The sequence below is a fragment of the Nothobranchius furzeri genome, chromosome 18, assembly GCF_043380555.1.
Source record: "Nothobranchius furzeri strain GRZ-AD chromosome 18, NfurGRZ-RIMD1, whole genome shotgun sequence".
Lineage (NCBI taxonomy): Eukaryota > Metazoa > Chordata > Actinopteri > Cyprinodontiformes > Nothobranchiidae > Nothobranchius > Nothobranchius furzeri.
In genome coordinates this window covers 11,424,370-11,452,008 of record NC_091758.1, presented here as the reverse complement: position 1 = coordinate 11,452,008, position 27,639 = coordinate 11,424,370, and the positions used below count along the sequence as shown (strand labels likewise).

General features: G+C 42.9%; 1 protein-coding gene and 1 long non-coding RNA gene across 5 annotated transcripts; one reads left to right on the top strand and one right to left on the bottom strand.

Moving 5' to 3' along the window:
- engase (endo-beta-N-acetylglucosaminidase) lies at window positions 1-26,636 on the top strand. Of its 4 annotated transcripts, none has more exons than XM_015968964.3 (14): window positions 1-113; window positions 2,290-2,366; window positions 2,447-2,648; window positions 2,762-2,910; window positions 10,749-10,903; window positions 12,652-12,800; window positions 12,939-13,110; window positions 13,192-13,298; window positions 13,386-13,497; window positions 15,324-15,511; window positions 20,185-20,327; window positions 25,588-25,684; window positions 25,755-25,872; window positions 26,009-26,636. In XM_015968964.3, the coding sequence occupies exons 1-14, from the start codon at window positions 34-36 to the stop codon at window positions 26,408-26,410; spliced, it is 2,151 nt and encodes a 716-aa protein (XP_015824450.3). In that variant the 5' UTR covers window positions 1-33; the 3' UTR covers window positions 26,411-26,636. The 4 variants fall into 4 exon arrangements, with proteins under 4 accessions (XP_015824450.3, XP_015824451.3, XP_054598074.2 ...); XM_054742098.2 differs by lacking the exon at window positions 1-113 and adding an exon at window positions 1,213-1,324; XM_015968965.3 differs by lacking the exon at window positions 2,290-2,366.
- LOC139063903 (uncharacterized) lies at window positions 24,353-24,962 on the bottom strand. The gene is made up of 3 exons (XR_011517215.1): window positions 24,835-24,962; window positions 24,559-24,650; window positions 24,353-24,437 (listed from the first exon to the last, which is right to left on the bottom strand). It is a non-coding gene; the product is annotated as an uncharacterized lncRNA (long non-coding RNA).
- Window positions 26,637-27,639: the final 1,003 nt, after the last annotated feature.

Genomic DNA, 27,639 nt, shown 5'->3' with positions numbered 1-27,639 from the left:
CCCGCCTACTTCCTGTTCCCGTTTCTGCCAAACATGTCGTTGATGGAAAAAGAAAACCTCACCCTTGTTCGAGAAAATGCAGAAAACTTGGAGGATGGAAATAAAGGCATTCGGTAATCTTCCCAGAATAATTAGAACAAATTTCGTCCTTTACTTTTGTGACATGAACTACTGGTTAAGCTACATTTCTGAGCATGTCTCTTTAATAGTAATTTGTCCTTATATAGTATAATATAGAATGGGATGTTTTAGTCGGTGCTTGTCGTTGGTGTTACGTGATGACTGCTGTCAAGGGAGCCGACACTTAAAAAAGAAGCAGTTAAATCTAGCCGACACACGGATTTTACGTGCGCCATTACACTAGTCATTACGATGTCGTGGTTCGAGAGAGCCTTTCAAAATAAAGGCGCACCTCCAGTACATGTCTGAAACAAGCTGATGGACGTCGTTCAAAGCTTGGGTTTATGTTTCATTCACTTTTAAGAGAAAATTGTGGTTTAAAAAACTTTATTATTAAAAATACTTACAATTAAAAGAAACAGATTTGTCATCCATTAATAGTAAATTCTAAAAATATTCAGGTGAACTAAATTAGCTTTTTATTCATATTTTTTATTTCAACACCTTTCCACCCCATTCTAAAAGTAAAGTACTCTAGAAAAAGTTATCTTGTACTACATCCTTCACACCCATATCTGATATGGCATTTCAAAATAAAATGCAATCATAGTAGACAAAATAGAAAATTTTCACTCGACAAAAAGTCATTTTTCTCCATATTCAATGGCTAATTTCTCAAAAACCCTCACGAGGGTGTACCCGTATCCACAAATGGCTCTGACTGCTATCCCATAGCTACGAGAACAGCCAATAGCTATAGCTACGAATTGCCCGGACGGTCTCCTTTACGTTAAAGGTTTTGCGATAGGTCAACACTTAACTGAGAAGCGTTGATTTGGCAGTTTAAAGTGCAGTAGTTCAAAACTTTGTTCATATATGACGTTTAATTAACCCTCTCAGGCTCAAAATAAGTTTTGATAAAAGGATGAACAACTAAGTCCTTCAGAGGAATTTCTGAGTTAAAAATACTGATGAAATACGTGTGTGGAGTAACCAGGTAGGTCGGTTTTAACGTTGCTAATCTGCAACGCCTACCTCCAGAGGGTTAATGTCTTTGGTGTACTTTGAACTTGTGCTCTGTCATATCTCCATGGGTCCCCGGAAGAACGAAAACATGAATGCAAGTCATTGGAGCTAATCCCATTTGTTATGTGCCACGAATCTCACATATGATGTCCGTGAATTTTAAAGATGGGTTCTGATGGTAAGAAAGCGCATATTTTCAGCAGGGCAAACGTTATTTTACGTTTTGTGTGAAAATACGTCCAGGCCTACAATGTCCAAATTAGCGTTATTGAGCCAGAAACAGAGAAAAGCAGAGGTTAAATGGCTCTGAGTTTAGCGAACTTCGAGTTCTTCGTCCAGGAGGAAAGAACCACATGAAACCTCACCATCTGGGAGATAGCAGATATGCTAGGGCAGTGGAGACTCTGGTGATGTCATATTTGCGACGTGCAGACGTCTGATTTGTAGTCACAGGAATTACGAACTTTTACAAGCTGATAAATCTCAAAGTATGTGAAAGGTGTGGTCGAAACGCACATCATTACTTTTCATTTAAATTGCAGTACAACATATTTCAACATACTCTAATTCCCTGGGTCCTCTGCACTCATGTATTCAGCACCAGAACACCACTAGTGTGAGAGGTTCTCCGCTCAATAATATCAGAGATGGAGAAACAGCTGACTGCTACCACTTCAACTTTAGGACAAACTGCCAGAGCCACAAAAAGAAAAACACCATTTGAAGTCTGATAATTGATAAAAAACATTTGGATCTAGAAAACTTTGACTAGTGTTTAGCGCTCTCTCATTTCCTCTGGCAATGCGGGTTCTGGTTCCAACAAACGTAACCCAGGGATGATACCCAACAGGATGGGTAAGTGTTCTGTGACAGTTTGGCTTTAAAAGCTAACTTGTTTTGTAGACATGCTATTGCAGCATTAAATATGCTTTTTAACCCTCTGGAGGCAGGCGTTGCAGATGTGCAACAGTTAAAACCTACCTACCTGGTGACTCCACATACGTATTTCATGAGCATTTTTTAACTCAGAAGTTCCCCTGAAGGACTTAGTTGTTCGTCCTTTTATCAAAACTTATTTTGAGCCTGAGAGGTTAAGAAAAATGAAAAAAGTATCCTCAATATACCACCCTGACATGTCACCAGGTTAGAGTCCTGTTTAGATCAGCCAATGGAATCGAGCATTCATGAGGTGGTCAAGTATACACCCTCTCTTCTACCAGGTCAGTCAGCTGTCGTTAGAAACAGTGTCACCCTTAGTGTTTAAGATGTGTGTCATACTGCTTGTTTTATTTTCTTCTAGCAAAACATTATGATACTGAGACCACTGAACCAGTCAGCTATGGTCTTTGCACAATGGAGGAGTTGTTGTCATGGAGACGAAGCGTGGCAAACCCTTTCAATGTGGCATCAGTCTGTCTGGCACCTCGGGTGCCCAGTCTGGCCAGGTGTTCGCGTCGGACTTTGGTATCTCATGACATGATGGGCGGCTACCTGGATGATAGGTAAGTATTGATGGTCAGCAACTTATTGCTTAAAGTTCTTTTTCTTGCACTATTATTTATATCCTTGTAAAATAACTTTTTTCTTTTTTTTTTGCATTTTTCTTCCTTTCAAGGTTTGTCCAGGGCACAAATGTAGAAAATCCGTATACCTTCTACCACTGGCAGCACATAGATATTTTCAACTACTTCACACATCAGTTGGTGACTATTCCTCCTGCTGTGTGGACCAATGCCGCTCATAAACATGGAGTCATTGTTCTTGGTGAGGGGAGTTGAACAACCAGTGTTTATAACAGAAAAGTTTGTTATTGTCCAAATTATTCAGAGAGCCATTATAAAAGAAATAGGTTCACACATTAATTTTGCATATTAAAACTTTCCTGAGACCCAGATGTAAAGGTGTGATTCACTGAAAAAACATTCTGAGTTTTTCATTTAATTCAATTCAAGATTTTTTTATAGCGCCAAATCAAAACAAGAGTCGTCTCAAGGCACTTCACACAGTAAACATTCCAATACAGGTCAGTTCAGTAAGCCAATCAGTAAAAAGTTTCCTATATAAGGAACCCAGCAGGTGGCATCAAGTCACTGACTAGTGCAGAGTCTTTACAGCAATCCTCATACTAAGCAAGCATGCAGCGACAGTGGAGAGGAAAACTCCCTTTTAACAGGAAGAAACCTCCAGAGAATCCTGGCTCAGTATAAGCAGCCATCCTCCACGACTCACTGGGGATCGAGAAGACAGAGAACAAACACACACACACACACACGCATGCACACACACACGCGCACACACACACACTTATACCAAGTAATGTTTCTATGGTTACATTGTGATTTCTTAGTAAATATTCTATTTGGTGAGAGATAAACTTTATTGTATTTATCCTAGTGAATCTATAATTAAACGGGTAAACTAGTAGTAGCACATTCAATGTCAAAGACTTGACATTGTCAAAGAAAGTAAACTGTTATGATCCATGCCAGCTGAACATGAAAATAGTCTCCTACACCTATCTCCTGCTTTAGCTTCTAATAGAAAAAAGACGGTAAACCTCTAGGATTAGAGAATCCTGACAGATCTATGCCACACTGTCACTAACATTCATGGACTCACCTATCTTGGCTCATGACTGTTGTTGGATTAGCGTCCAGGAAACAGCAGAGAACTAGTAGAAGCCAACAATTAGCATTAGCAACTCCACCATACAGCAGAACTCCTCCAGGCTTGTGTTATTTTTGGAGATAAAACATCCACATTGCAGAGCAAACAGTCTGTGCGTTTACATGCACATCAGAAAACCGAAGTATTGCCTTAAAAAGACTTGCGTCGTTTTTTTAAACGGCACGTAAACGTGTTAGTCTGGCTGAAGGCGAACTGCTTCTAAATGTGCTGAAGGACCCAGATAATGCTGTATAATGTGATTACATTCTGCATGTAAACAGGTCAGCCGAGCTAAAGCGGTAAGACTCTCGCATTCCGTAAGTGACGAGACCGTGGTAGCGGTTTTCTGAGAAGACCATCGTCACAAAGCAACACACGTAACACCATAAAAAAGGACAGTACGTACCAAGTAAGCTGTGCTGCACTGATGTTGTACGCTCCTTCAGCCATTGTGCATTTCCTGTCTCATTTCCGTCTTCTTCATTCCCACCGGCCTCTGTTTACTGCAAGGCCCAATCTCAACACTCGCTCTGTGCCCAGCGCACTTCAGCAAAGTGCACTTGGAGAAAGTGCACTGTAAGACTTTGAGTGCGTAGTACACAAGTGTGCAAATAATTGCAGAATTGAGACCGGGAGCATTGCGTCATCAATCGCAACGCATGCTGGGATTCTGGTCGCTGTGATGCTTATCTCCAGCGGTCAATGGGCAATCAGGCGGGGTACACCCTGGACAGAGAGCAAGTCCATCGCAGGGCAACACAGAGACACACAGGACAAACAATCATGCACACACACACACACACCTAAGCACAATTTGGACAGACCAATTAACCTAACAGTCATGTTTTTGGACTGTGGGAGGAAGCCGGAGTACCCGGAGAGAACCCACACATGCACAGGGAGAACATGCAAACTCCATGCAGAAAGATCCCAGGCCGGGAAGCGAACCCAGGACCTTCTCGCTACAAGGCAACAGCTCTAACCGCTGAGCCACCGTGCAGCCCCAAGTCCAGACTAGTGACCTGTTATTTATAATTTTATAATTAATATTAAGTGAATGCACTAAACCCACAAATGATAGAAGATCAGATTAGATATTATTAATCATATTACGATAAATTATAAATAAGTATAACAGATAACTAATCTTAATGAAAACATGATATTAATAATTTTATTTTAATATTGATTATATTTCATTTCTAAGGTTTGGATGTCTGTGAACATTACAGAATATTCAGGTTGGTGTAAAGAACATGATATTATTAATAACAGGTCACGATCTAAAGCTGGTCTGAGGTATAAAACTCTGCCCTGGGCCTAAAGCCCTGCAGATACATTTAGTTTCTATAAACAACAACAACAACAAATAACAGCAGCTGGATTCTACTTTGTGCCTTAAACTGAGTCACGTAGTTTTGCAAGTTCTGCAGCTCACACGTTCAACATGGAGCTCTGCCAGCTGATTGGTTCTTTTGGTATCTAGTGCAGTTCTGGTGCTGAGCAGCATGGATGCATCAGCGGATTTCACTGTAGCCTGTGTTCATAATGGATTAAGAAAGGACAGGAAAACATTGTTACCTCAAATATATCATTATAATGAACATGTATAGATACTTTATCATACATACCTACCAGCCTGTAACTCTACTTTTCCCCCCTAAAAATGCACCAGACTGATGCGTTTAAATATAAAATGCTCAATGTTTTTTTTCCTGGGAGGGGGGGGCATGCCGCAGGACCCCCCTAGAGGGCTTTAATACTTATCATCTTTTTTACCTCAGAGAAATCTCAACACCCACACTTTTAAACACTGTGTTTGTGAACGGGTTATTCCAAATTTTTCAGAAACAAGAATACTGACCTTAAAACCAATCAAAACCCGAATAGCGGCTGTGTGTAAACAATGTGAGCCCCCCCCCCCCCCCCCCCCAATAATTTTCAGTCAGATGCTAATTTTTTGTTTCAATCCCTGGTCTATGTGTGAATGCGATGTTATTAGAACTTCCATATCTGGGAAAGCTGGTTTCTGGGTGTAAAAGAATTTGGTTTGCGTTAAGCAATGAAGTTGATTCTTATCAAAAGGCATCAGGCGCTATCTGTGTGTCTACTTCACCCGTCCTCGGAGACCCTCTTCGTGGATCCGAAGGTCAGAGAGGTCGGATGACCTCTGGCACCGAGGGCTGTAGAAACCGTAGTACCGACTCTTCAGTCCAGAGATGTCTTGGGTCATAATAGATGGATGGAACCGCGCGTCTGGGACTCTTTAAGAAGTCGGAACAATATCAGCTTGTTCTGCAGGAACCGTTTGCTGTATCAGCTTCGCAGGTGCAAAAAGATTTTGATGGCGTGTCAAAAGCTTTGATGGGTTAGAGAGGTTTTGCTTCAGATGGCTGGTCTGAAGCTTTCTCAAGAACTGAGCTGAACTGATCATTCACCAGTGTTGTAGCATTTACAAATTGATGATCTAATGAGCTTTGAAAGAAAAGCGTCTGGACTTCTTTGAGTTGCTTGAAGACGTTTCACCTCTCATCTGAGAGGCTTCTTCAGTTCTAAGGTCAAATGGTGGAAAGTCCCAGATTTAAACCCAGTGGGAGTTTCCCCCCGAAGAGGGAACAAAAGACCCCCTGATGATCTTCTATATAAACACATGAGCCAAGGTGTGAGGGTGGGTGTGGGTCCTATTCAGCCAGAGTTTCGGGTGAGCTCATTGTGAAGCCTGGCCCCACCCTATCATGTGAATTCCTGAGGTCAGATGGCCCAGGATATGCGTGAGCGTTGAGGCATCTGGGAAGGGATCTCAAAACTGGATTATAGATGGAAGACAGTTGGTGTCGTAAACCACCGGCGCTGTTCAAAGATGGTTGCTCACTGTGGACATAAATGGCTTCCTTTACTCCTCTTTCAAACCATCTGTCCTCTCTGTCCAAAATGTGAATGTTGGCATCCTCGAAAGAGTGACCTTTGTCCTTTAGATGCAAATGAACTGCTGAGTCCTGTCCCGTGGAGGTGGCTCTTCTATGTTGTGCCATGCGCTTGTGAAGTGGCTGTTTGGTGTCTCCGATGTAGAGGTCTGGGCATTCCTCGCTGCACTGTACAGCATACACCACATTGTTCAGTTTGTGTTTAGGAGTTTTGTCTTTCGGGTGAACCAGTTTCTCTCTGAGTGTGTTGCTGGGCCTGAAGTACACTGGTATGTTGTGTTTGGAGAAAACCCTCCTGAGTTTCTCTGATACACCGGCTACATAGGGGATGACAAGGTTGTTGCATCTGTCTTTCTTATCCTCCCTCGCTGGTGTCTGGTCTTCTTTTCTGTGCATCTTTGCTGACTTTATAAACGCCCAATTAGGATAGCCACATGTTTTAAGTGATTCCTTTATATGTGTGTGTTCCTTCTTTTTCCCTTCCGGCTTAGAGGGAACATGTTCTGCCCGGTGGTGTAAGGTCATGATTACTCCAAGTTTGTGTTCCAGAGGGTGATGTGAGTCGAAGAGGAGGTACTGGTCCGTGTGTGTGGGCTTCCGGTACACTTCAATGTTGAGGTTGCCATTTTCTTCAAAGTGCACAGAGCAGTCCAGGAAAGGCAAGCAGTTGTCCTTTATGTTTTCCCTGGTGAACTTGATGTTTTTGTCCACGGCGTTGATGTGCGTAGTGAAGGATTCCACTTCTTGTGTTTTGATTTTGACCCAGGTGTCATCCACATATCTGTACCAGTGGCTGGGTGCTCTCTCTTTAAAAGAGCCAAGAGCCTTTCTTTCCACTTCCTCCATATAAAGGTTGGCTACAATAGGTGACTCGGGGGAGCCCATGGCACAGCCATGTTTTTGTCTGTAGAAACCTTCGTTGTATTTGAAATATGTAGTGGTGAGGCAGAGGTCTAACAGTGTGCAAATCTGATCGGGTGTGAAGTTGGTCCTGTCCTCCAAGGTGCTGTCTTCTTGTAGTCGTTCGGTGAAGTACAAGCAACTCAAACAAACACATCTTTTGGACCGGGGAAAGTCGCTACCGTGTGGTCAAAATACTGGACCTGGGTGCCCCGAGGTCATCTGACCTCCCTGACCTCCAGATCCTGACAAGGGTCAGCAAAAGGGCAAGTAGAACACAGAGATTGCGTCTGGATGCGTTTTGATGGTGAAGTTCAAGCAACTCAAAGAAGTCCAGATGCTTTTCTTTCAAAGCTCATTAGACTACAATGACCTGGATGACTGAGAACCTTCACAGACACAAATTGATGATGTTAATCTGTTATGACCACGAAGATGTAATATTCTATATAAATCTAAAATAACCTGTGAGGTCTTTATTGTAATTATTCAGAAGATTCTAGGTTCTTTGCTTTTTCAGTGGTCAACCACGCTTCGTGTTACTTCAAGAAAGAGTCAAGTTCATAAAAGCAAGAATTTATTTTACAAACAATTTAAAACATGACTAATGAATTAAGCATTTAAGGTGAATGAGTGGAACTAAGGAGCTGAAGTAACCAATGTGTAAATGTGACATCGATCAGAGCTTCCTTATCAAATTAAGCCGAGTTCTGGTGAAATGAATTTGGAGTGCGTTAAGCTTATGAAGTTATTACCATCAAAATGCATCCAGACGCAGTCTCTGTGTTCTACTTGCCCTTTTGCTGACCCTTGTCAGGATCTGGAGGTCAGGGAGGTCAGATGACCTCGGGGCACCCAGGTCCAGTATTTTGACCACACGGTAGCGACTTTCCCCGGTCCAAAAGATGTCAACAGGCAATACAGGATGGAATCAGCATGCGTCTCAGGGATTCTCTTAAGGAGTTGAACAATTAAGCTTTGTTCTGCAGGAAGTGTTTCTCATCAGCTTTGCAGGAGACAAAAGGTTTTTTTTCGACGTGTAAAAATCGTGGATGTTTCTAGAATCTTGCAACAGATGGCCAATCTGAGCGAACTCTTCAGCACTCTCCAGAACTGAAGGATCTCTGTATGGCTTTAGTTTTAAAGTTTATTTGTCATGGTTTTCACAGCCAGTCAGAGGCTGACAGAAAGGAATAAGTTACCAAAGCAACTCTCAGAAACCCGCCTTCTTTAATATGGAAGTCCTGATCTGGGTAAAAGGTTTTAGCTATGTGTACGGGACTTTAACTTAGCCGTACTTGTTATGGTGGAGGTGCAGGTGTGTGGACCTTGTCGTCAAAACACGGGGAACACATTGCAGTCTAGTGGACAAACAACATCCACTCAATGAGCATAATTAATGAAGCATTTCATTTCATTATACTATTTACCACAAGTAATAATAAGCAAATGTTTATTTAATGATTACATAGATTAAACGTCATAGAATAAATTATTAATGATTTATTATAAAACCTCTTGCATTTAGCAACTGATCCGAGCTGGGTCTTCTTTCTTCTGGAGCTGAGATCTTGAGGAAAGTAAGTTAATGTCATGATTTAGACTTGTGGAGTCTGAATCCCAGCTGGTATGACGGCAGACTTGTTTAAAGGGAACACAAGCAGCGCTGTGTCTCCTTAATGACCAGATGTTGAATAGATGGTGGAAGGTCAGGCTGTACCTAAACTGACCATTGCTGGGCGCTACAGAGTGATCCAGTTTTAATGTTCTCATGTTATGATTTGTGTAGCCAACCAGAGGTTGACAAGTTGAGGAAAATCACCAAGACAACCTTAGAGTGCATAGTTTTTACCCCCTCCAAACCACCCTGGCTTTTACACGCCTGATCTTTGGCCTTCCAAAGCAAGTCACATGCTAGAAACCTTGGTGTCATCTTTGACAGCGGACTGAATTTTGACAAGCAGATCAGCGCAGTGATCAAAACAAGGCTGTGTCCAGGCTCAAGCAATTTCTACATGGCTCAGAATTAGAAAAGTCATCCACACAGTAGGGCTGCAACGAATCGTCGATGATGTCGACAAATATCGACAATAGAAATAGTCGACAAAGAATTTTGTTGTCGCCAGACATGTTTTTTCCGATCGAGTGAGGCATCTCACTCCATTAGAATCTCTGCAGAGAGTCGCACATGCGCAGTAGCTTCTCTGCTGAGCACCAACTAACAGAATTGGCGGCATCCAACACAGCAGCTACGCGTACCAAAACATCTAAAGTTTGGGAGCATTCCAGCCTGGATTCAGCGAATAAAAAGATGACCTGCATTCTTTGCAAAGCAGTCCTTGCGTATCACTGCAGCACCTCGCTGATGCACGAACACTTAGAGAGAAAGCACGTCGGACAGTTGAATGAAACAGAGTCCAATACGTTTTGTTTTGGATGTTCGTTTTACATTTTTAAACGTATTTTCGCTTTTCAAAAAGAGATTTAATGTTATGCCCGACTGCACCGGACAAAAGTATTTTAATTTTATTTATGCATTTATGTCTGTACTGACTGAGCACTGTGCCTAATTTGTGTTAGACAGGGCATTTTTATTTACTTTTAGTATGAATTGGCCTATCAGCAGCAAAGTTCATTAAAGTATTCATTTTCCATTGAAGTACCCATCTTCCTTGTGTTTATTATCATTTTTCACAGAATTAAAGCAATCTCATGCTAAATTTAAGAACATTTTAATGATTATTTGATTAGTCGACTAATCGTTTCAATAGTCGGTGACTAGTCGACTATTAAAATAGTCGTTAGTTGCAACCCTAGCACACATTCATCAATTCACACTGTCTGATGTCTCAGCTTTGGTCCGGCTTGGTGCACATGTTACCGCAATTGAAGTAGCTATTTAAGAGGAGTGGGATCCTGGAACCGGTAATGGAATTGCACCAAGTAGGTACTGGTGGAAAAGGACCATGAGGAGCAGATTAGTCGTTTAGTCATTTGTTTTATTTTTTATCTATTTCTATTTTTATGTTGACACATGTAGAATAAAGAGACGGATTTGATTTACCTGGATTGTTATTAGAATAACCCATTATCCCGTTTTCTCTTTGCCAGGGACCTTTATTACTGAATGGACCGAAGGAGCTGCGATGTGTGAGGCTTTCCTAAAAGATGAGGAGTCTTACCGGGCAGTGGCCGATAAGTTAGTCCAGATCAGTCAATACTACGGCTTCGACGGCTGGCTCATTAATATAGAGAACAGCCTCAGTGTAAGTACAAGGTTGCTCTTGTCTTGTCCACAACACTACTCACTCAACTAATGAATGCCATTAGCTGTTCGGTTTGAGCGACAGCATTATAGCTATTGCGAAAAACTTTCTGAAATTAGTAAATGATGGGAAAGTTTTTTAAAACTCAGTATTTTAAAAATCACCAAAGATTTGAGAGCCCAACTCCAAGTCCCCAGACTCTGCTTCCTCACTGGAAGACGTGTCGGTGGGATTGAGGAGGTCTTCGAAGTACTCAAGGCGCCCGATGGTGGACCAGAATCTCCTCGACGCCGTACGGAAGTCTTGCTCCATGGTCTCACTGAACTCCTCACATGCCCGTGTTTTTGCCTTGTCTCTGAGATAGTTAAAAAGCTCCTCTGTGGCAAGGCTCCGGGGGTGGACGAGATCCGCCCGGAGTTCCTTAAGGCTCTGGATGTTGTGGGGCTGTGTTGGCTGACACGGCTCTGCAATATCGCGTGGACATCAGGGGCAGTCCCACTGGACTGGCAGACCGGGGTGGTGGTCCCCTTATATAAAAAGGGGGACCGCAGGGTGTGTTCCAACTACAGGGGGATCACACTCCTGGGCCTTCCTGGTAAGATCTATTCAGGGGTTCTGGAGAGGAGGGTCCGTCAGATTGTTGAACCTCAGATTCAGGAGGAGCAATGTGGTTTTCGTCCTGGCCGTGGAACACTGGACCAGATCAGTGAACGGCTGAAAATGGTGGTGTTGTGAGACACTCTGCTCAGTTTTATGGCTTACCCCGGGTTTCCACGGGAGCCGTCAGCAGCACGTTACTGCATCAGCACGTCTTGCTCGCGTTAGCTGTTGCTTGGCCCTTCCCATGAGACGCTAAGCAGCAGGGGAGCAGCTGTCACCGACAGAGCACTAAACACAACAACAAGCAGGAGAAAACTACAACATGGTTTGTGTTTTATGTTCTGTCCGTTTTATAATCGCCAATACGGACCTGAAAAACAAAGGAGACCGCTAGCTAGGTGATAACTTCTCACGGGGCTGCACATTTAGTAATCTTTTTTAAAAGTAAAGCAACCGGAAGGCAGTACGTTCTTTATTCTGAAAATCTCGGGAGCTTCTCTCCATTTCTGCGTCTGATTTCCTGTCTTTCCTTCCCCAAAAATGTCGAACTTGACCCTTTTCAGAGGCGTCGCGCGTAGAAAATAGAACCGGCGCGTAAGGGCCGCGACATGCTGCTCCTGAGACGCGGCCGACTCGCGCTGCTGACGGCTCCAGTGGAAAGCCGGGGTAAGGGACTCTGCCCCCTAGCCTATCAGCTGCCAGGCTCTCGATGCTGGCCTGACTCAGCCTGGCCAGGTACCTCAACGGAGTGGTGAGAAAGTAGAGGGAGAATACGGAATTAGCCGTTGGACAAAGTGGTTGGGCCGAGCTGCACTGGTCTGAGTTACTGAGTAGTGCACCTGCATGCTCTCCCACCCTAAACTAGGCATGGGCCAGTTTGTGGTGATGTTGTGTCAAAAAGAAAACAGACAAGAGCTGATGTTTGCCTTCTCCCTCCAACCTGACTGGTTTTAATTTTTCTCCTCAACAGCACAACGTAGTAGTTCTGTACAAAACCACTCCTAACATCACTAACACAAACAGGCTCTGGTAGAATGCTTCATTTTTGTTTAATTTTAATTAAAAAAAGCAAATATGTAAAAATCATCTAACACAGAAGTGAGCTGATTTTTTTTAATGAGATGACATGAAGGTCTCACCTTCTCCAGGAGGTGGCTGTGAAGAACGCTCCCTTGTTCCTTCGCTACCTGACCGATCAGACGCACGAGCGTGTGTCTGGCAGCTTGATTCTGTGGTATGACAGTGTGACTGAGAGCGGAGAGCTCAAATGGCAGAATGAACTCAACCACTCCAACAGGTAAGAAGAGAACACTCTCTGTCCAGTCCAGTTCGGTAACAGGTCCTTTCTAAAAGGGTTCCCTGATTAGCATCACAACAGAAAAGATTCCTAATTTATTCCCACGTATTTTTTTAACCATTACATTTTCTACTAAAGGATGTTTTTTGATGCTTGTGATGGATTCTTCACCAACTATAACTGGACAGAGGCGAACCTGGAGTGGATGAAGGACTTCTCAGGAGTCCAGGGCCGTCTGGCAGACATCTACGTGGGGGTTGATGTCTTTGCCAGAGGAAAGGTGGTTGGTGGGATGTTTGAAACCAACAAGGTAAATCACCGAGGTCCAAGTGTGTTTGGTTGCACGTGGTAAATGTTGCCCGATAACTTGTCTGGTTCTGGTTGTCTACAGGCTCTGGAGATCATTCGCAAGCACAACTTCTCTGCAGCCATCTTTGCTCCAGGCTGGGTGTATGAGACCCACAGCGATAAGAACGAATTTCGCAGGAATCAACACAAGTGAGATCAACTCCGGTTTTACACTCTGAAAAAGTGGAATTCACAGTGGATGTAGGACAAATGAGCTGAGCCTGAAGTGTCCTGCAGGTTCTGGGCTCTGCTGTTTGACTACCTGTACACCCACCAGGTAGCATCACACCTCCCCTTCACCTCCTCCTTTTGCCAGGGCTTTGGGGAGGCCTTCTACTGGAGGGGACAGGTACTTGCAGGCTTTTGTATTTGGATTTTCTAAAGCTTCACCTTTGACCGCACAAAGCAGTGCATCATCTAGACTTTTGTGACAAATGCTGAGTCAGCAAAACCAAGTGCAGGCGTAGTAAAACGACATACAAGCAGAGACTCGGACTGTGTTCTGGTTCTGTTTTTGCATTTTAGCCCAAACTGAACACAACGACTTATAAAACAGGGTTTTCCTCACACGGCAAGCCTTCAGACCTGGTTTAGACACACAGAATCTTAGACTGTTTTCGTACACCAAGTTCTGCACGGAAGGGGTCACTGGGTCAAACACACCCGGTTCTTCTCAAACTAGAAGCTTGGGATCACCAGCCAGTCCACGACTTTCTCTAGATAAAACTGAAAAGGTAGATTAAAGCAAAAACCCAAAGTGAAAACTATAGATCTCAATAATTATTTTAATGTCAGCAACGCATTTGGTTCACGCCCGGCAGTCGGAAGTGTTCTGTGACAGCCCTGGTCACTCTCGGTTAGGGATGAGCGAGTACACCGCTATCTGTATCTGTATCTGTACTCGGAGTGGGCGTGACCTAACTCTGAAGTGGGTGTGGTTTAACCGGAAGTGGGTGTGGTTTACATCAATACATTATTTAAATTCTGAAATTGATATGGATTGATCAGAAGTTGCTCTGTGTATTGTTTATTTGAAAACTATTTACAGAGCAGCCTCGGAATTGAGATTAAATATTTTTGATCACAATAGTAAAGAAACTATTACAGAACAAGTTTTTCAGTAAAATCAGAACATTAATATTTAAGTGCAGAGAGAGAGAGAGAATAATTTAAAAAACCCGACCAGAGCGCAGGCAGTGACCGACGCATGCACGAGCTGACGAGCCGTTTTCAGCTCTGTCTTGTCAAATGCACCACGTACGTTACGAAAAAAGTAACTTTAAATATTCAACCGAAAAAGAGGCGAGCTGAAGAAACCTGAGCAACAGTGAAGCAATTACAGCGAGATCCATTACTGTCTGTGTGTGTGCGTGGTTGAGCCGGACGGACTGAGCTCCCGGCCGGCTAGAGAGTTTTGTGTGTAGGGAGGGGCGGGCGCTCTATGTGACTGGCCAATCACAGAGCGTGAAGACAGTCAGTTACCCAATGAGGATTTTCCTTCAGCACGATTACAGATATTTACGAGTTTTACACGTTTCATGCTCGTATTCGTCAAAAATGCTTTATCCGTACCGGATACTCGTCTGAAACCAGTGTCTGGCTCATCCCTACTCTCAGTCATTCACGTGACAAACGTCTCACTCGCTTTCCATCACTAACCACCACATACCATCATCAAGTCCCTTTTACTAACGTTCAATCGGTACACAAGTTAGGAACACCTGTGGACACAGTTCAACAGGTAAGGAGGAAATAGTAGAATATGTAGCTGCTGTTAGTGGAGCTAAGCCGTCATCCAGTCAGAGCACCTAGCATCTGGCCCACACACACACACATAGAGTTGAAGGCACTTAGGACGGTAATATTTGTGCTTCTAGGGGCAGTAGAGATGCCGGTGGCAGCGCTAAAAGGTGCAGAAGGTGTTTTTCTAAAGACCACAACTAAGAATCTCTTCATAATAATTTCCTAAAACACTTCCAGTACCCGACTCTGCTCCATCCTTTAGTACTCTGCTGTCTCTAACTGAAAAGTGAACACTTGCTGCTACTAGGACACCTTTGACCCAGAAATGCTGCTACGTTGAATGTCAACTTTGATTGTTCTGTCTCTTTACAAAAGCTTCTTCCATGTTGATTTATGGTCAGTGACATATTCTTTTCCTTCATTTGTTGTCAGATTGAGACAAAGAGGAGCTGGTTGAACCTGACAGCCCAGGAGATCCAGCCCCTGTACAGCAGCTGGGATACGGAGGCTCAGGGCAGGCTGACGAGCTGTGGCTGCCCCGAGGAACCCTGGAACGGAGGCAGCTCTCTGCTGCTGGCTGGACTCATCCCTGCTGCTCTCAAGACTCCAGTGTGTGCCCCGTATGTGTGTCGATGCTTTTGTTTATTCACATAAATGAAGAGAGGAAACAGAATATTTGCATGTGTCAAGTTAGTAAACAGGTCAATGTTATTTATGTAGCACAAATCATAAAGTCATACAATCACAATGGGCTTAAAAGAAAATGAAAACAGCCAATAAAATAAATGAAAATCAGAAAAAACAAAGTCATGAAATTATAAAAGGATCCTAAAAATCATAAAACAAATGAAAGATGAGAAATATTTATGTAAAAGCAGCTTTAAATAACCTTGCTGAGATGGAGAGGAGGGGTACCCAGAGTAGTTTCGGCTCATTAACAACAGACAGCAACAGTTTATAAGCTTGTCTCTCCCATGTTCCAGTTAGGATTGACAAAGCTCCTCGGATGAGAAGCAAAACGCCTTCAAGAAACCAAAGAAGTCCAGTCGTCTTCATGTAAACTCTTTGGATTAAATAAAAGGGTCTTTAGCATCCAGACTGTCAACGCTGCGTAAGGATAAAGGAAGATCATTCCAGAGTCGGGGTGCAACAGTCTGGAAGGAGCGATCACCTCGACTTTTATATCTGGTCTTTGGAACTTCTAGAAGGTTCTGTAATGTCCAGAAATGGTCAATTTCCCCCTACATATTGACCCACATGCCACTGGTCATCTGCAGACCTAATTCCATTCTCCGAGGTGGATTTTACACCATAACTTCCTACAAGCCAGAAGGATACTGCAACCTTGTTGATATTTCAGGGGGAACACGTTGTCAGCCTGTGCTCCCAAACAAAGCCTTCTCTGATAACACCACAGGGGTGCCCACTCTCTATAATAGGAGGATGTCTTCAGCTTATATGAGTTAATCATTCGTATAATAATAATAATGTTTTGATTAATCTGTGCTTAAATCAATAAGGTTGATTGATCTGTGCTTGAGTTACTGAAAGAAATGAAATGAAGTCTTACATTGTGTAGCATTGCAAATTGAGCTCAAGATATTTATATCTCGACTTATGACCAATAAGCTGTGATATTCTATTTAAATATAAAATATCCACCCTGCTTGGTCTTTATTGTATTTATCAGAAGATTCTAGGATTTTTGCTTTATTAAGTAATTGTAAACACTTCGTTTAATCCAGAAAAGAGTCAAGTTTATAAAAGAATTAATTTATTTTTCTAACAATTAAAACATGACAAGTGAACTAAGCATTTACTGTGAGTGGATGGAAGTAAATGTGACGTATAACTATGTGTCAATGCGGTGTTAGTCAGAACCTCCTTATCTAGGAAAGCTGAGTTCTGGATGTAAAAGAATTTGGGTTGCATAAACTATGAAGTTCCTATCAAAGACACATCAGACGCATGTCTACTTCACCCGTTCTCGGAGACCCTCGTGATAGATCCGGAATGTCAAAGTCCTTGGACTTCCAGACGCAGAGGTCCGCAGAAGAAACTGCGTCCCCCACGAAACCGGTCTTAAGAGTTGTCTCTAGGTCAGAACAGAGGATGGAACCGTGAGTCTGGCGGACTCTTAAGAAGCCTTAAGCAATATCAGCTTGTTTTGCAGGAACTGTTGCTGCATCAGCTTTGCAGGTGCAAAAAGATTTTGACGATGTGTCAAAATCTTTGATGGGTTGAAGAGGTGTGCTTCAGATGGCCGGTCTGAAGCTTTCTCTAGAACTGCCGAATCACCCAGGGTGACCCAGTTTTAAGGTTTTGATGTTATGATTTGCACAGCCAATCAAAGGCTGACAGGCTTTAGAGATGCTACCAAGACAACTCAGAAACACGCCTTCTTTGACCGGATGTTCTGACCGGGTAAAAGACTATTTATGTGTCCGAGTTTAACGTAACCGTACTTGTTGTGGTGCGAGTGCAGATGTTATGACCTTTGCCATATAAACCTGCGGAACCACATTGCAGTCATTGTAGACATAACGTTCATTTCAAACTTCACATTGAGCACAGATTAGTGAAACATTTCATTATAATATAATTATTATAAGTAGCAATAAACAAACGTTTATTTAAAGATTATCTAGAATAAAAGTCACGGAAGAAGTTCATATTGATTTAGGAAATCATTCTTGAATTTAGCAACTGATCCGAGCTGGAGTGTTCCTTATGTGGAGGCCTTGGGGAAGAAAGTTATTGTTGACATGTCGTTATCTGTTGTCAGAGCTGCAGAGTCTGTGAGCTCCAGCTGGTATGAAGGCAGGCTCATTTAAAGGGAACACATGCAGTCCTGTGTCTCCTGTTTGACCAGATGTTGGATAGATGTTGAAAGGTCAAACTGTACCAAAAACTGACCATCGCTGGACGTTACAATTGATTTATATATATGGTAATCAGTAATGTTTGATATGACAAGGCAATCATTACCTGCACCAGACATAAGGACAAATTAAAGTTAAGTTAAACTCATGACACATAGATATTTCTTTACCCCAGATCGGAGCGTCCGGTATCTCAGGAAGGCGTGTTTTCTGAGGTTGTCTTGGTAATATCCCTTAACTCTTTCCTGAATCAAAACGAAGTGTTTACAATCCCTGAATAAACAAAGATTCCTAGAATCTTCTGATTAAACATCCAAAGACCAAGCAGGTTGATATTCTATATTTATATAGAGTATCATGGCTTATTGGTCATAAGTAGAGGTAATATATTAAGCTCTTAAAGCACTAAATTTACCACCTCCTACAGTTCTGGTGGGTGGACCTGAGGGCTCGGGTTGGAGCATAAGGCTTTAACAGTTCAGTAATATAGGGAGGAGCTTGACCATGTAGAGCCCTGAAAGTTATAGTCAGGACTCTAAAATGAACTCTAAAGGTAACGGGTAACCAGTGCAGAGACATCAGAATAGGAGTGATGTGTGCTCTTCTGTTTGCTCCAGTTAGGAGCCTCGCTGCAGAGTTCTGGACCAACTGAAGGCGGTCAAGGGCTTTTTTGTTAAAACATGTGAAAAGTGTGTTACGGTGATCTGGACAGGAGGAGATAAAGGCATGGAGAACCATTTCAAGTTCCATGTTTTGACACCAACCTTCACAGTTTGGGGATATTTCTCAAATGATAAGTTTCGAACCAGCGTTTTGAGTGATTTTAAGAGACATTGATTGGTCAAACCCAAAACAGAGCCTTGTGGTACGCCACAGAACAAATCGGTAGAATCCAGGGGTGGACTGGGATCCAAATTCAGCCCTGGCATTTTTACGAATCGTCGACCCTCCCCATTAGGAGAGCGGTGGGGGTGGGGGGTGTTGCCGCCCGCGGACTGGTCTCTAGGCCGAACGTGAGATCTAATATAGACTGGGACTGTTAAATTACAAGCAGGGCCAGACCGCTGCGACCGGGAGCCCTGGCCTTCCAGATCAGATCATTCTCCACGGTTGGAGATCAGCAGGACATTAGCTACATGCTAACACAGTAAAAACAACTCCTACGTCATTGCTCTACCGCATTTTTCTTACTAAAAACACCTTGAAAAACTCTGTTAGTTTTGGGTTACCATGTAGCTAATGTTCTGCAGATCACCAACTGTGGAGTAGTGTCGGCCCAAGCCGGGCAAGCAGCCCACTTGGCTAAGCGGCCCACCGGGACAGTGCCAGAATGCCAGATAGACCAGTCCACACCTGGATCTGACATGATTTGGTTTATACAGGCTCTGTAACCTCTGCTAGGTCTAGAACAGTTCGAGAGATCCCCACAAAGTCACAAAATCCTTAATTAGGGTGCTGTGATCAACAGTGTCAAAAGAATAAGAATACCTTTTTTTGTCCCTCAGTGGAGAAATTACATTATTGCAATGGCTCATGTACAGCAGGATAGCTGCAGTAGCACACAAGATATGGTGTAAGAGAAGAAGAAGAAGAAAATATCATTTCTATAGCGCCTCAAGATAAAAATCACGATGCGCTTCACAAAAACAAAAAAAAAATGTAAAAATATAAAAAAGCATTTAGAAAATGTTTAAAAATATATTTAAAATTAGCAAAAATAGACAATTGTGATTTAAAAGAAAAAATGTTAAGAAAGAAAGAGAGTGAATAGGAAAGAGGGAAATCAGTGGATCCTGAGGAAGGTGGAATAGGTGGGGAGAGCAGAGTAGAGTATAAAGATCTTGTAAATGAAGACAATTATTGCACATCTAACAAGAGTATTGCTCATGTCTTGGAAGATGATATTTTTAGTGGAATGTTGCAAATGTATGGGTTCCTTTAGCAGTGGCTATAGTCTAACAGGGAGGAAAGGCCTGCGGTATTGCTCCTTCTACAGCGAGGGTGGATCAGTCTGTCACTGAAGCTGCTCTCCAGAGCAGACTGGACTGCTGCAGAAGCTGCAGAATACTGACTGTAAACTCTGCGTTGGCTGCGGCCGTCGTGATGTCACTGGAAACTAGGCAAAGCCGTTTCTATTGAAGGCTTTTTACGAAAACTAGACGTTGATCTGATGGGCTCCACCTTCAGAGGACTGAGGCTGAAACACACAGAGTGTTGGAGTCATGGGGTTTGGGTTGGGTTTTTGTCCATTATTATCTTCACAATAACACACACACACACACACACACACACACACACACACACACACACACACACACACACACACACACACACACACACACACACACACACCCTTGTTCCTGTGTAGTGTTTTATGAGTAATGTATTTGCGTGTGTTCCTTATGTTTTAGAATGTTCTCCCTGCATGTTCCTGTGGACTCCAGGATCTTTGTAGCTCTGATCTACAAAACATCTTCAGGGATCAAAGTGTCTCTGCAGATAAAGACAGAAGACAGTGCCCACTCCTCTCACACTAATGTACAGGAAGTCACATGTAAGTGTTTAAAGTACATAGCATTAGGACCACTGAGAAGAAAATAACCTGGTAGTTTAACAAGATTTAGTTCCTGCAGTAAAGTCAACACAAGTCCAGGGATATTTAAGATGACAGTAGTGATGCCACAGACTGCAGAAGGTCAGTTGCTGAATATTTTTAGTTTATCTCAATCTTGCACTCACGAGCCACAAATTAACCAATTTATTTAAAGGTGCAATATGTAAGAATGAAGTAAAGACATTAGGGCTGCAGCTATCGAATATTTTTGTAATCGAGTACTCTATCGAATCTTTTATCGATTAATCGAGTACTCTAATTACGCTTTTGCGTTTGTAAACCATTATATCAAATAGCATGTTATAAAATATGAAAAACCTCTTGAAATGAGAAAGCAATTGCCAGTTATTCTTCAAGTTTTATTCAAAATTAGTTTTCAAAACTTCAGCTTTTCAACTTTACTTCACAGTAAACAAATGCAAGTGGCTGCGGCCCAAACAGCACCAGAACCGCTCACGGCGCATGCGCAAACATGGCTCGCCAGCTATTTCCTTATTAACACACATCCTTTTTAATTTCTACACTTTTTTTTGTCTCACACTAACAAGGATTGTCGAGAAAGCATGTTTGACGTGGTTATGTCAAGTTATACTGATCACAAAACATTTATTTGCTTTCTTTCGTTTTCCTCTCATGTCCTCCTGCAGCAATCCTGAGGGACAACGGACATCAATAACAACACAATAAAAAGTCTGACGTGTTGTAAAAACTGCTATTTTTAGCACATTTTAAGTCCGACGTGTTGCTACCAGACGTACAGTGTGAGCTGAAACTGAGTGCTACAAATGAAAAAGTTGCACAGTGCCTGCAGAATATAGAGAAATACAGGCTAAAATGCATTATCTTGTAGATGCTCTGAGTCCGCTTGCAGAAGTGACATTTACATGTGCATGTTTCCTGGTCAGGTTGCAGCATGGAGGATGTGGTGTTGTGGTAGGCTAAATCCATTTGACAGTATTTACGCTGGACTACGTTTTCCGCCTTACGACGTGAAAAATGGTCCCACACCTTTGACATTTTCTGTCTTTTTCGCACTCCACCGGGGTCCACGATGTCCGCCATGGCTTAAGAGAAAGTGAAGTTACATTTGCTACTTGCGTGTGCATTCAGTGCAGTGTGTATGTGCGTCACTTATTTCGGTCCAGGTGAAACATGACCCCGGGTGATTGCAAAGCCATGAATTAATCAAACGAAGCCTCGATGCAGAGAATTTGACTCGAGGATTTTTTGTACTCAAATTATTCGAGGTACTCGAGGAATCGTTTCAGCCCTAAAAGACATTCTGTGGTCAACCTAGGTCCACTGCAGTCACTTTCTTACTCCCATTTTGAGAGTTTCATGGCTGTTGCCAACTACGGATCAGCACCAGAAGATTCTAGAAGACGAGCAAAGAGCCCTTTTTACAGGGTCAAGCTCAGCTTTATTTCTCTAGCACACTTACTGTTGCTCAAGCTACCCAAAGTGCTGTACATAACAATACCACATCAAACACACCCAAAAATGATCACGGTAAAAACATAGAAAGTAGACAATAAAACAATGATTAAAGTGACAGGCTGAGCATAAACACTAACTACACGATCAAGTAATAAAAGCTCAGTAAACTAGATAAAAGTAAAAGAATAGCTACACAGATCAACCAACATTAAAAGCCAGGTTCAAAGAAATGAGTTTTAAAAATTACTTAAAATACTTCAATGTCTGAGAGGTCCTCAGCTGCAGGGGGAGGCTGTTCCAGAGCTTCGGGCCAGCCACTGAAAAAGCTCCATCCCCTCGAGTCTTGAGACGAGCCTTTGGAATAATCGACAGGGACTGGGAACTAGACCTCAGATTCCTAACAGGAGTGTAGGTTAGCAGCACATTATCTATGTAGGGCGGGGCTAGGCCATGGAGAGATTTAAATACAAACAGCAGTCATTTTAACAGGAAGCCATTGAAGGAAAGCGAGCACAGGAGTGATATGGTCACGCTTCCTTGCTGCTGCATTTTGAACCAGCTGTAAGAGGAGTGTTCCAGGCCATATTAGAGGGAATCGCAGTAGTCCAACCGAAAAGAGACAAATGAATAACATATTCAAAGACGATTGCAGGTAGATTTTGCTTGACCCTGGCCAGTTGTCTTAAATGATAAAAACCAGACTGGACCACTGTAATTATCTGCCTATCAAGTTTAAATAAGACACACTATGCCAGCAAATCAGCGTTATACTGCCACCACAGTTTGTCTAATGACATTCGTTTTTGCCAAGCTTGGTAGTAATATTACTGCAACACCTCACTTGTCAATGCATATTAAGCCTTGGCGCAACAGATGGGGATGTCACGATCACGTGGGGAGTTACTGTCGAGCTCTGGCCGGCTTTAAGATTGAAATTGAAAGTAAACCCGGGCAGTATGTTTCACTTTTGTTAACAGAATCAGCTGAGATGATAAACTGGAGTGATGCAAAGCTCTGCCAACCCCCATACCCCCCTTTTTACCACCATTGCACAATCTTTTGTAAAAGGACACGATTGCTGCAATTCTCAGTGTCTCAGTCCGAAAAGTGATTTAAACTCAACAAATGTTTGAGTTCCTCTGTTAGCCAGTCAGTAAGGCCACAGAGCATAATTTTTTGCAACTTTTTGCAAAACTTGACTGTCCTGATGAGCAATTGTGGAGGTTTTATGACCTGGTTGCATTTCCCAGTTACGAGCATGGGAGGAGGGTCTTTAGTGATGTAGCTGACCATTTTGTTGCCTGATTTTTCTGCCTTTTTATCTGACAGTGTCAACAAAAACATGGGAAAAGCACTATTAACAGTACATTTAGCTGAATAATTTACAGCCTGACAGATTCTTAATGTCCATCTTCCCAAGATGATCAAGTTTGTTTTTAATGGTTTTAAAAACATAATCACCTGTCTTGGTACAGGGGATTATGTGGGCCAGCATAAAATCCTACGATTCATTAAATTATCAACAAATGTGAAAGAAAAGTTGCTTGTGAAAAAAACCTTTTGGCCCTGAGGGGTATTTTTTAATCAGTTTTTGAGATCCACCTTTAACCCTTTACATTAGATGAACTTAAAATTTTACTTAAAGTGACAGTGTGTACTTTCCCTGGCGATAGGGGACAGTACACACCTAAATTATTGCAAGAAAGCATTATTTTTGTGTTCAAGTAAGACCTTACCAACGGATGGCCATTAGGGTCAAAAATCCCTGGGATCCCAACTTCCACTAGACTTGGACCCGCTCCCATGTATTTTAGAACAGATTTCTATGGTTATATGTTATGAAACTGCAAATAGCTTTCAACAACTGGGTATCTTTTAATCCATTTACTACCACATTTTAATGGATATTTCCAGAGATTAGTGGTAAAAACTACACATTGGCTGTGTCTCAATTCAGGGTCTGCATCCTTCGAAGGACCCAGCCTATTCGGCCGACGTGGGCTGCGTCCTCCGTCGGCCGAGTAGACCGGATGTTGACGGCTGTGAGTTTGGACAGGCCTAGCCTTCATGAACTCCCGCCCCTCCCTCGGCAAACGTTCCGTCGCCTAGCAACCGTGGAACCGCTGTGCAGAAGGGAGAAGGAACTTTAAACGATGGAGCTCGAAGTTTTATTTAGATCTTTAATCATTTCCTTGACTGTTGGAGAGCTAATTCGGAGAAAATACTTTAGACAAGCTGAGCCTGAGCAAAGATGTGATAACAGTGTTTAATACTTTCTAAGGGTCTTAATTTGACCAAAACCGATTTATCACCTTTTAAGACTTTAAGACCCAGCGGATACCCTCTAGTAAACAATTCTCATTTGTAAACCAAAATAAAATTCAAGAGTTTAATGCAGAACTGATTTTATTTAGATATTTATTTTACATGTACATGTTTAATCTTCCTTAACCATTTTTTTCTAGCAAAGTAAAAAGCTGTCAAAGTTCTCCCTTCTCTCCTGTGCCCTCTGCTGCTCTGCCTCCCTCTGCAGCCTCATGTCCTCCCTGATCAGCTCCAGAAGCTGGTCATCGCTGGCACCTTCCCCTGGATGCCCATTTTCTCCAGAATAGTCTTAACAAACATGTAAGAAAAGAAACAGGAAGAGAAAAGAGGGCAACGGGTTATTCCTTTGATGTTTTCACAGAAAAAAATAAACTCAAACGAGTTTTTAAAATATGAGATGTTATTGTACCTCCATGCCACAGCCGCTGAATACTTTGCTCCAGTGATCATGTGGTCCATCTTCCCCCTGAGCTTAATAAATTCCCTGGTTTTCTCTTGTACCTAAAATACAAACTTCTATTAAAATCAGGGGGAAAACGTAGCGGGAGAAGTGCGACACCGAGCGCGGCCGAACATACGAGCCGAGACCGCAATACAAACACTTTTACTGTAACATTTCTAACTAAAATAACGTTCATGTGTCACAAAAAGTCCTTAACCTAACAGTTTTCAAGTTTATACTGACATTTATGTGCGCAATCCTCTCCGACAGCTCCCGCTTCACTGTCCGCCATTGTTTTTAAGTTTTTCTGCCGGCCGGCCCGCAAGGCATCTTGGGAAATGCTACCTATTGAAGGATACACCGGACCCATCCTTCTTGCAGGCGAAAAGAAGGCCGCATTCGTCGACCGCATTTGAAGGAGTCTTCGAATTGGGACAGGACTAGTCGCGGCGCTGTGACGAATCCGGCCGACGTAGGATGCAGACCCTGAATTGAGACACAGCCATTGTCACTTTAACAAGAAAAAAATGTTAAAACTAAATAATCCTAAATAATATGGAGTTGTTTGAAGAAAACATTGTTATATTGCATTAGTATTGTTACAATTAGCATATTATTATTCATTTACATTAAACTAAAGCCCCTTGCGCCAAATAAAAACTGCAAGAGTGGAATGTTTTCATAGATGTTTTTCTTGCTGAGGAAGTTAAAGGGCAGTGTGCATGTAGATCAGTGGGACATGATTTTGTGAAATTCTCAAGAATTAGTGTACTGTTTGTAAAGTTTTTATTTAAACAGCTGCTGATATGTTTGAATGTCTTTTTTTAGTTGTTTTCATCAGTGTTGTCCATCTGTTCTGTCCTCTGTGGCAAGATCCCTCTTGAGACAGAGGTTCTGATCCTAACGGGTTTATCTGGTGGACAGAACTTTGAGGATTTTCAGAGATTTGGGTGATGTATGAGTATTTGTGGCCAAACTTGTGTATTTGCTGTGCAGTAGCCAGTGTTTCGTCGGAAGCTCTGAAGGATGACCAGTTAGTGAGCCAGTTCTCCCAGATGTGTGGAAACCCAGATCCAGATGGTTGGACCTTCAGGTGAGAATCAGCTGTTTAGCAGCAGGTCGAATTTCATTTTAACGTGGACGTTCCTGTTGTCCCTGGGCAGGTGTTCTCAGCTGGAGCTTCATGGCTGCATTCTGACAGAAATCAGTCTGCTCATCCAGCGGGATGGAGAGGACACTGGTCAGAACACTCCGTTCAGCTGCCATGTTGGCGAGATTGTGGTGAGGCTTTACCCTCAAGAATGAACAAGGCTGGGGTTGAAAGGGATCACATTTTTAGGAGGGGGATGTTTGTGTGTTTTACTCTGTATTTAATAGAAATGTTTTTGGTGTGTGTGTGTGTGCGTGTGTGTGAGAGGTGCTGGATGTGGCTAGTCTCCAGGTGCCCCCCTATGCGGTCCAGGGTCTGTGCATTGATGACGTTGTTTGGATGCGTGGTGCTGGTCCTTCACCAGAGACTACGTCCCCCCTCCTGCGCCTCGGTGCCACTCTGCGCTGGGAGTACCCAGCTGAACTGGTTCACCACTTCAGAGTGTACCAGCGATGGCTGAGAGGACCTGATCCCAGAATTCCTGCAGGTCAGCTACAGCTCGTGGGTCGCGCCTACTCCGGTCTGTTCAGGGTAACGGAACTGGTGGTGCCAGAGCCCCCCAGCCTGGTGGAGCTGGTGGTGGAGCCAATTATCTGGACGGGCCTTCCGATCCCTGAAAGCCACTGGGGGAGGAGACAGCTCAGCTATACGGAAGGCATTCAACAGTAATTTTCAACACACATTGTCAGACTGAAAAACACCAAATTGTTCCTCCTCACGTGTCAGTGGCTTCAAGTTTTACAGATCAGAGGTGACCTGCGGCTGACTAGTCCGTGCGAACCGTTAGGTGTGAAAGTCACTATTTAACTATCACAGTATCCACCAGCCAACCCAGGAAGTCTGTCATGATAACATCTCTTGTGTCTTGATGCTGCACAACTCCCTCTAAATCAGTTTCCCCACACCTCCACACAGTGGACAGGAAGATAATAACCAGGATGTTGCCTCAGTTGAGCTGAGTGGATTGGACAGGAGGAGCAGCACAGAGCCGGCATAGTTTTAGTGAAGAATGAAGGAGCGTTGCCAACACGATGAAAGCCGGAAGCACTCTCAAAAGATGGACTGGTGGATGAAGATTTAACTTGTTTACTTCAAGCATTTGCTAACTTCATACATTTGATTTAGATCAGAGAAAATCCATGTCTTGGTGAAACCATTGTTAAAGCTGGTAAACACAAGTATATCAGATCATTTAATAAAGGTGTTGAACACTCGTTTCATCAGTACAGTTGCAGTGAACTCTAGTGGGAATGAAAATGAATGCCCTGTAAGTCGTGCTTGTCCAGAAGCACCTGTTTCAACAGCTGGAGAAGAAAGTAGCTTCGATGGCAGGATTTGGAGTCTTTTTTCCTGCTATTTGGACATCTCAACCTCTGACTGGCTAACCGCAACTGGACTCTACCACTGACTCTGTTTGCTCTGGGACGTTGATGTTTTATCTCCACAAAAAACACAAGCCTGGAGGAGTTCTGCTGTGTGGCAGAGTTGCTAATGCTAACAGTTAGCTTCTACTAGTAGAGACATTCTCTGCTGTTTTCTGGACGCTTAACCAACAACAGCCTTCCCCGCTGTGAGTCAAGACGGAGTCCATGAATGTTGGTGACAGCGTGACGTAGATCTGTCAGGATTTTCTAATCCTAGAGTTTCACCGTCTGTTTTCTGTCAGAGCAAATGCAGGAGATCGGTGTAGGAGACTATTGTTATGTAACTCAGAGTGACTGATTATAATCAGAAATAATCATTAAAAATTGTTGCTCAGTGAACCAGACTGTTAACTTTGTTAGAAAATCTCTTTCATTCAACTTTGAACAATTTTTTCGACAGCACCTTGAACAACGCTGATGGAAGAGTCCTGAAAACCAGGCCAGACGAGCATGGGCGATCTTAGGGATAACAAT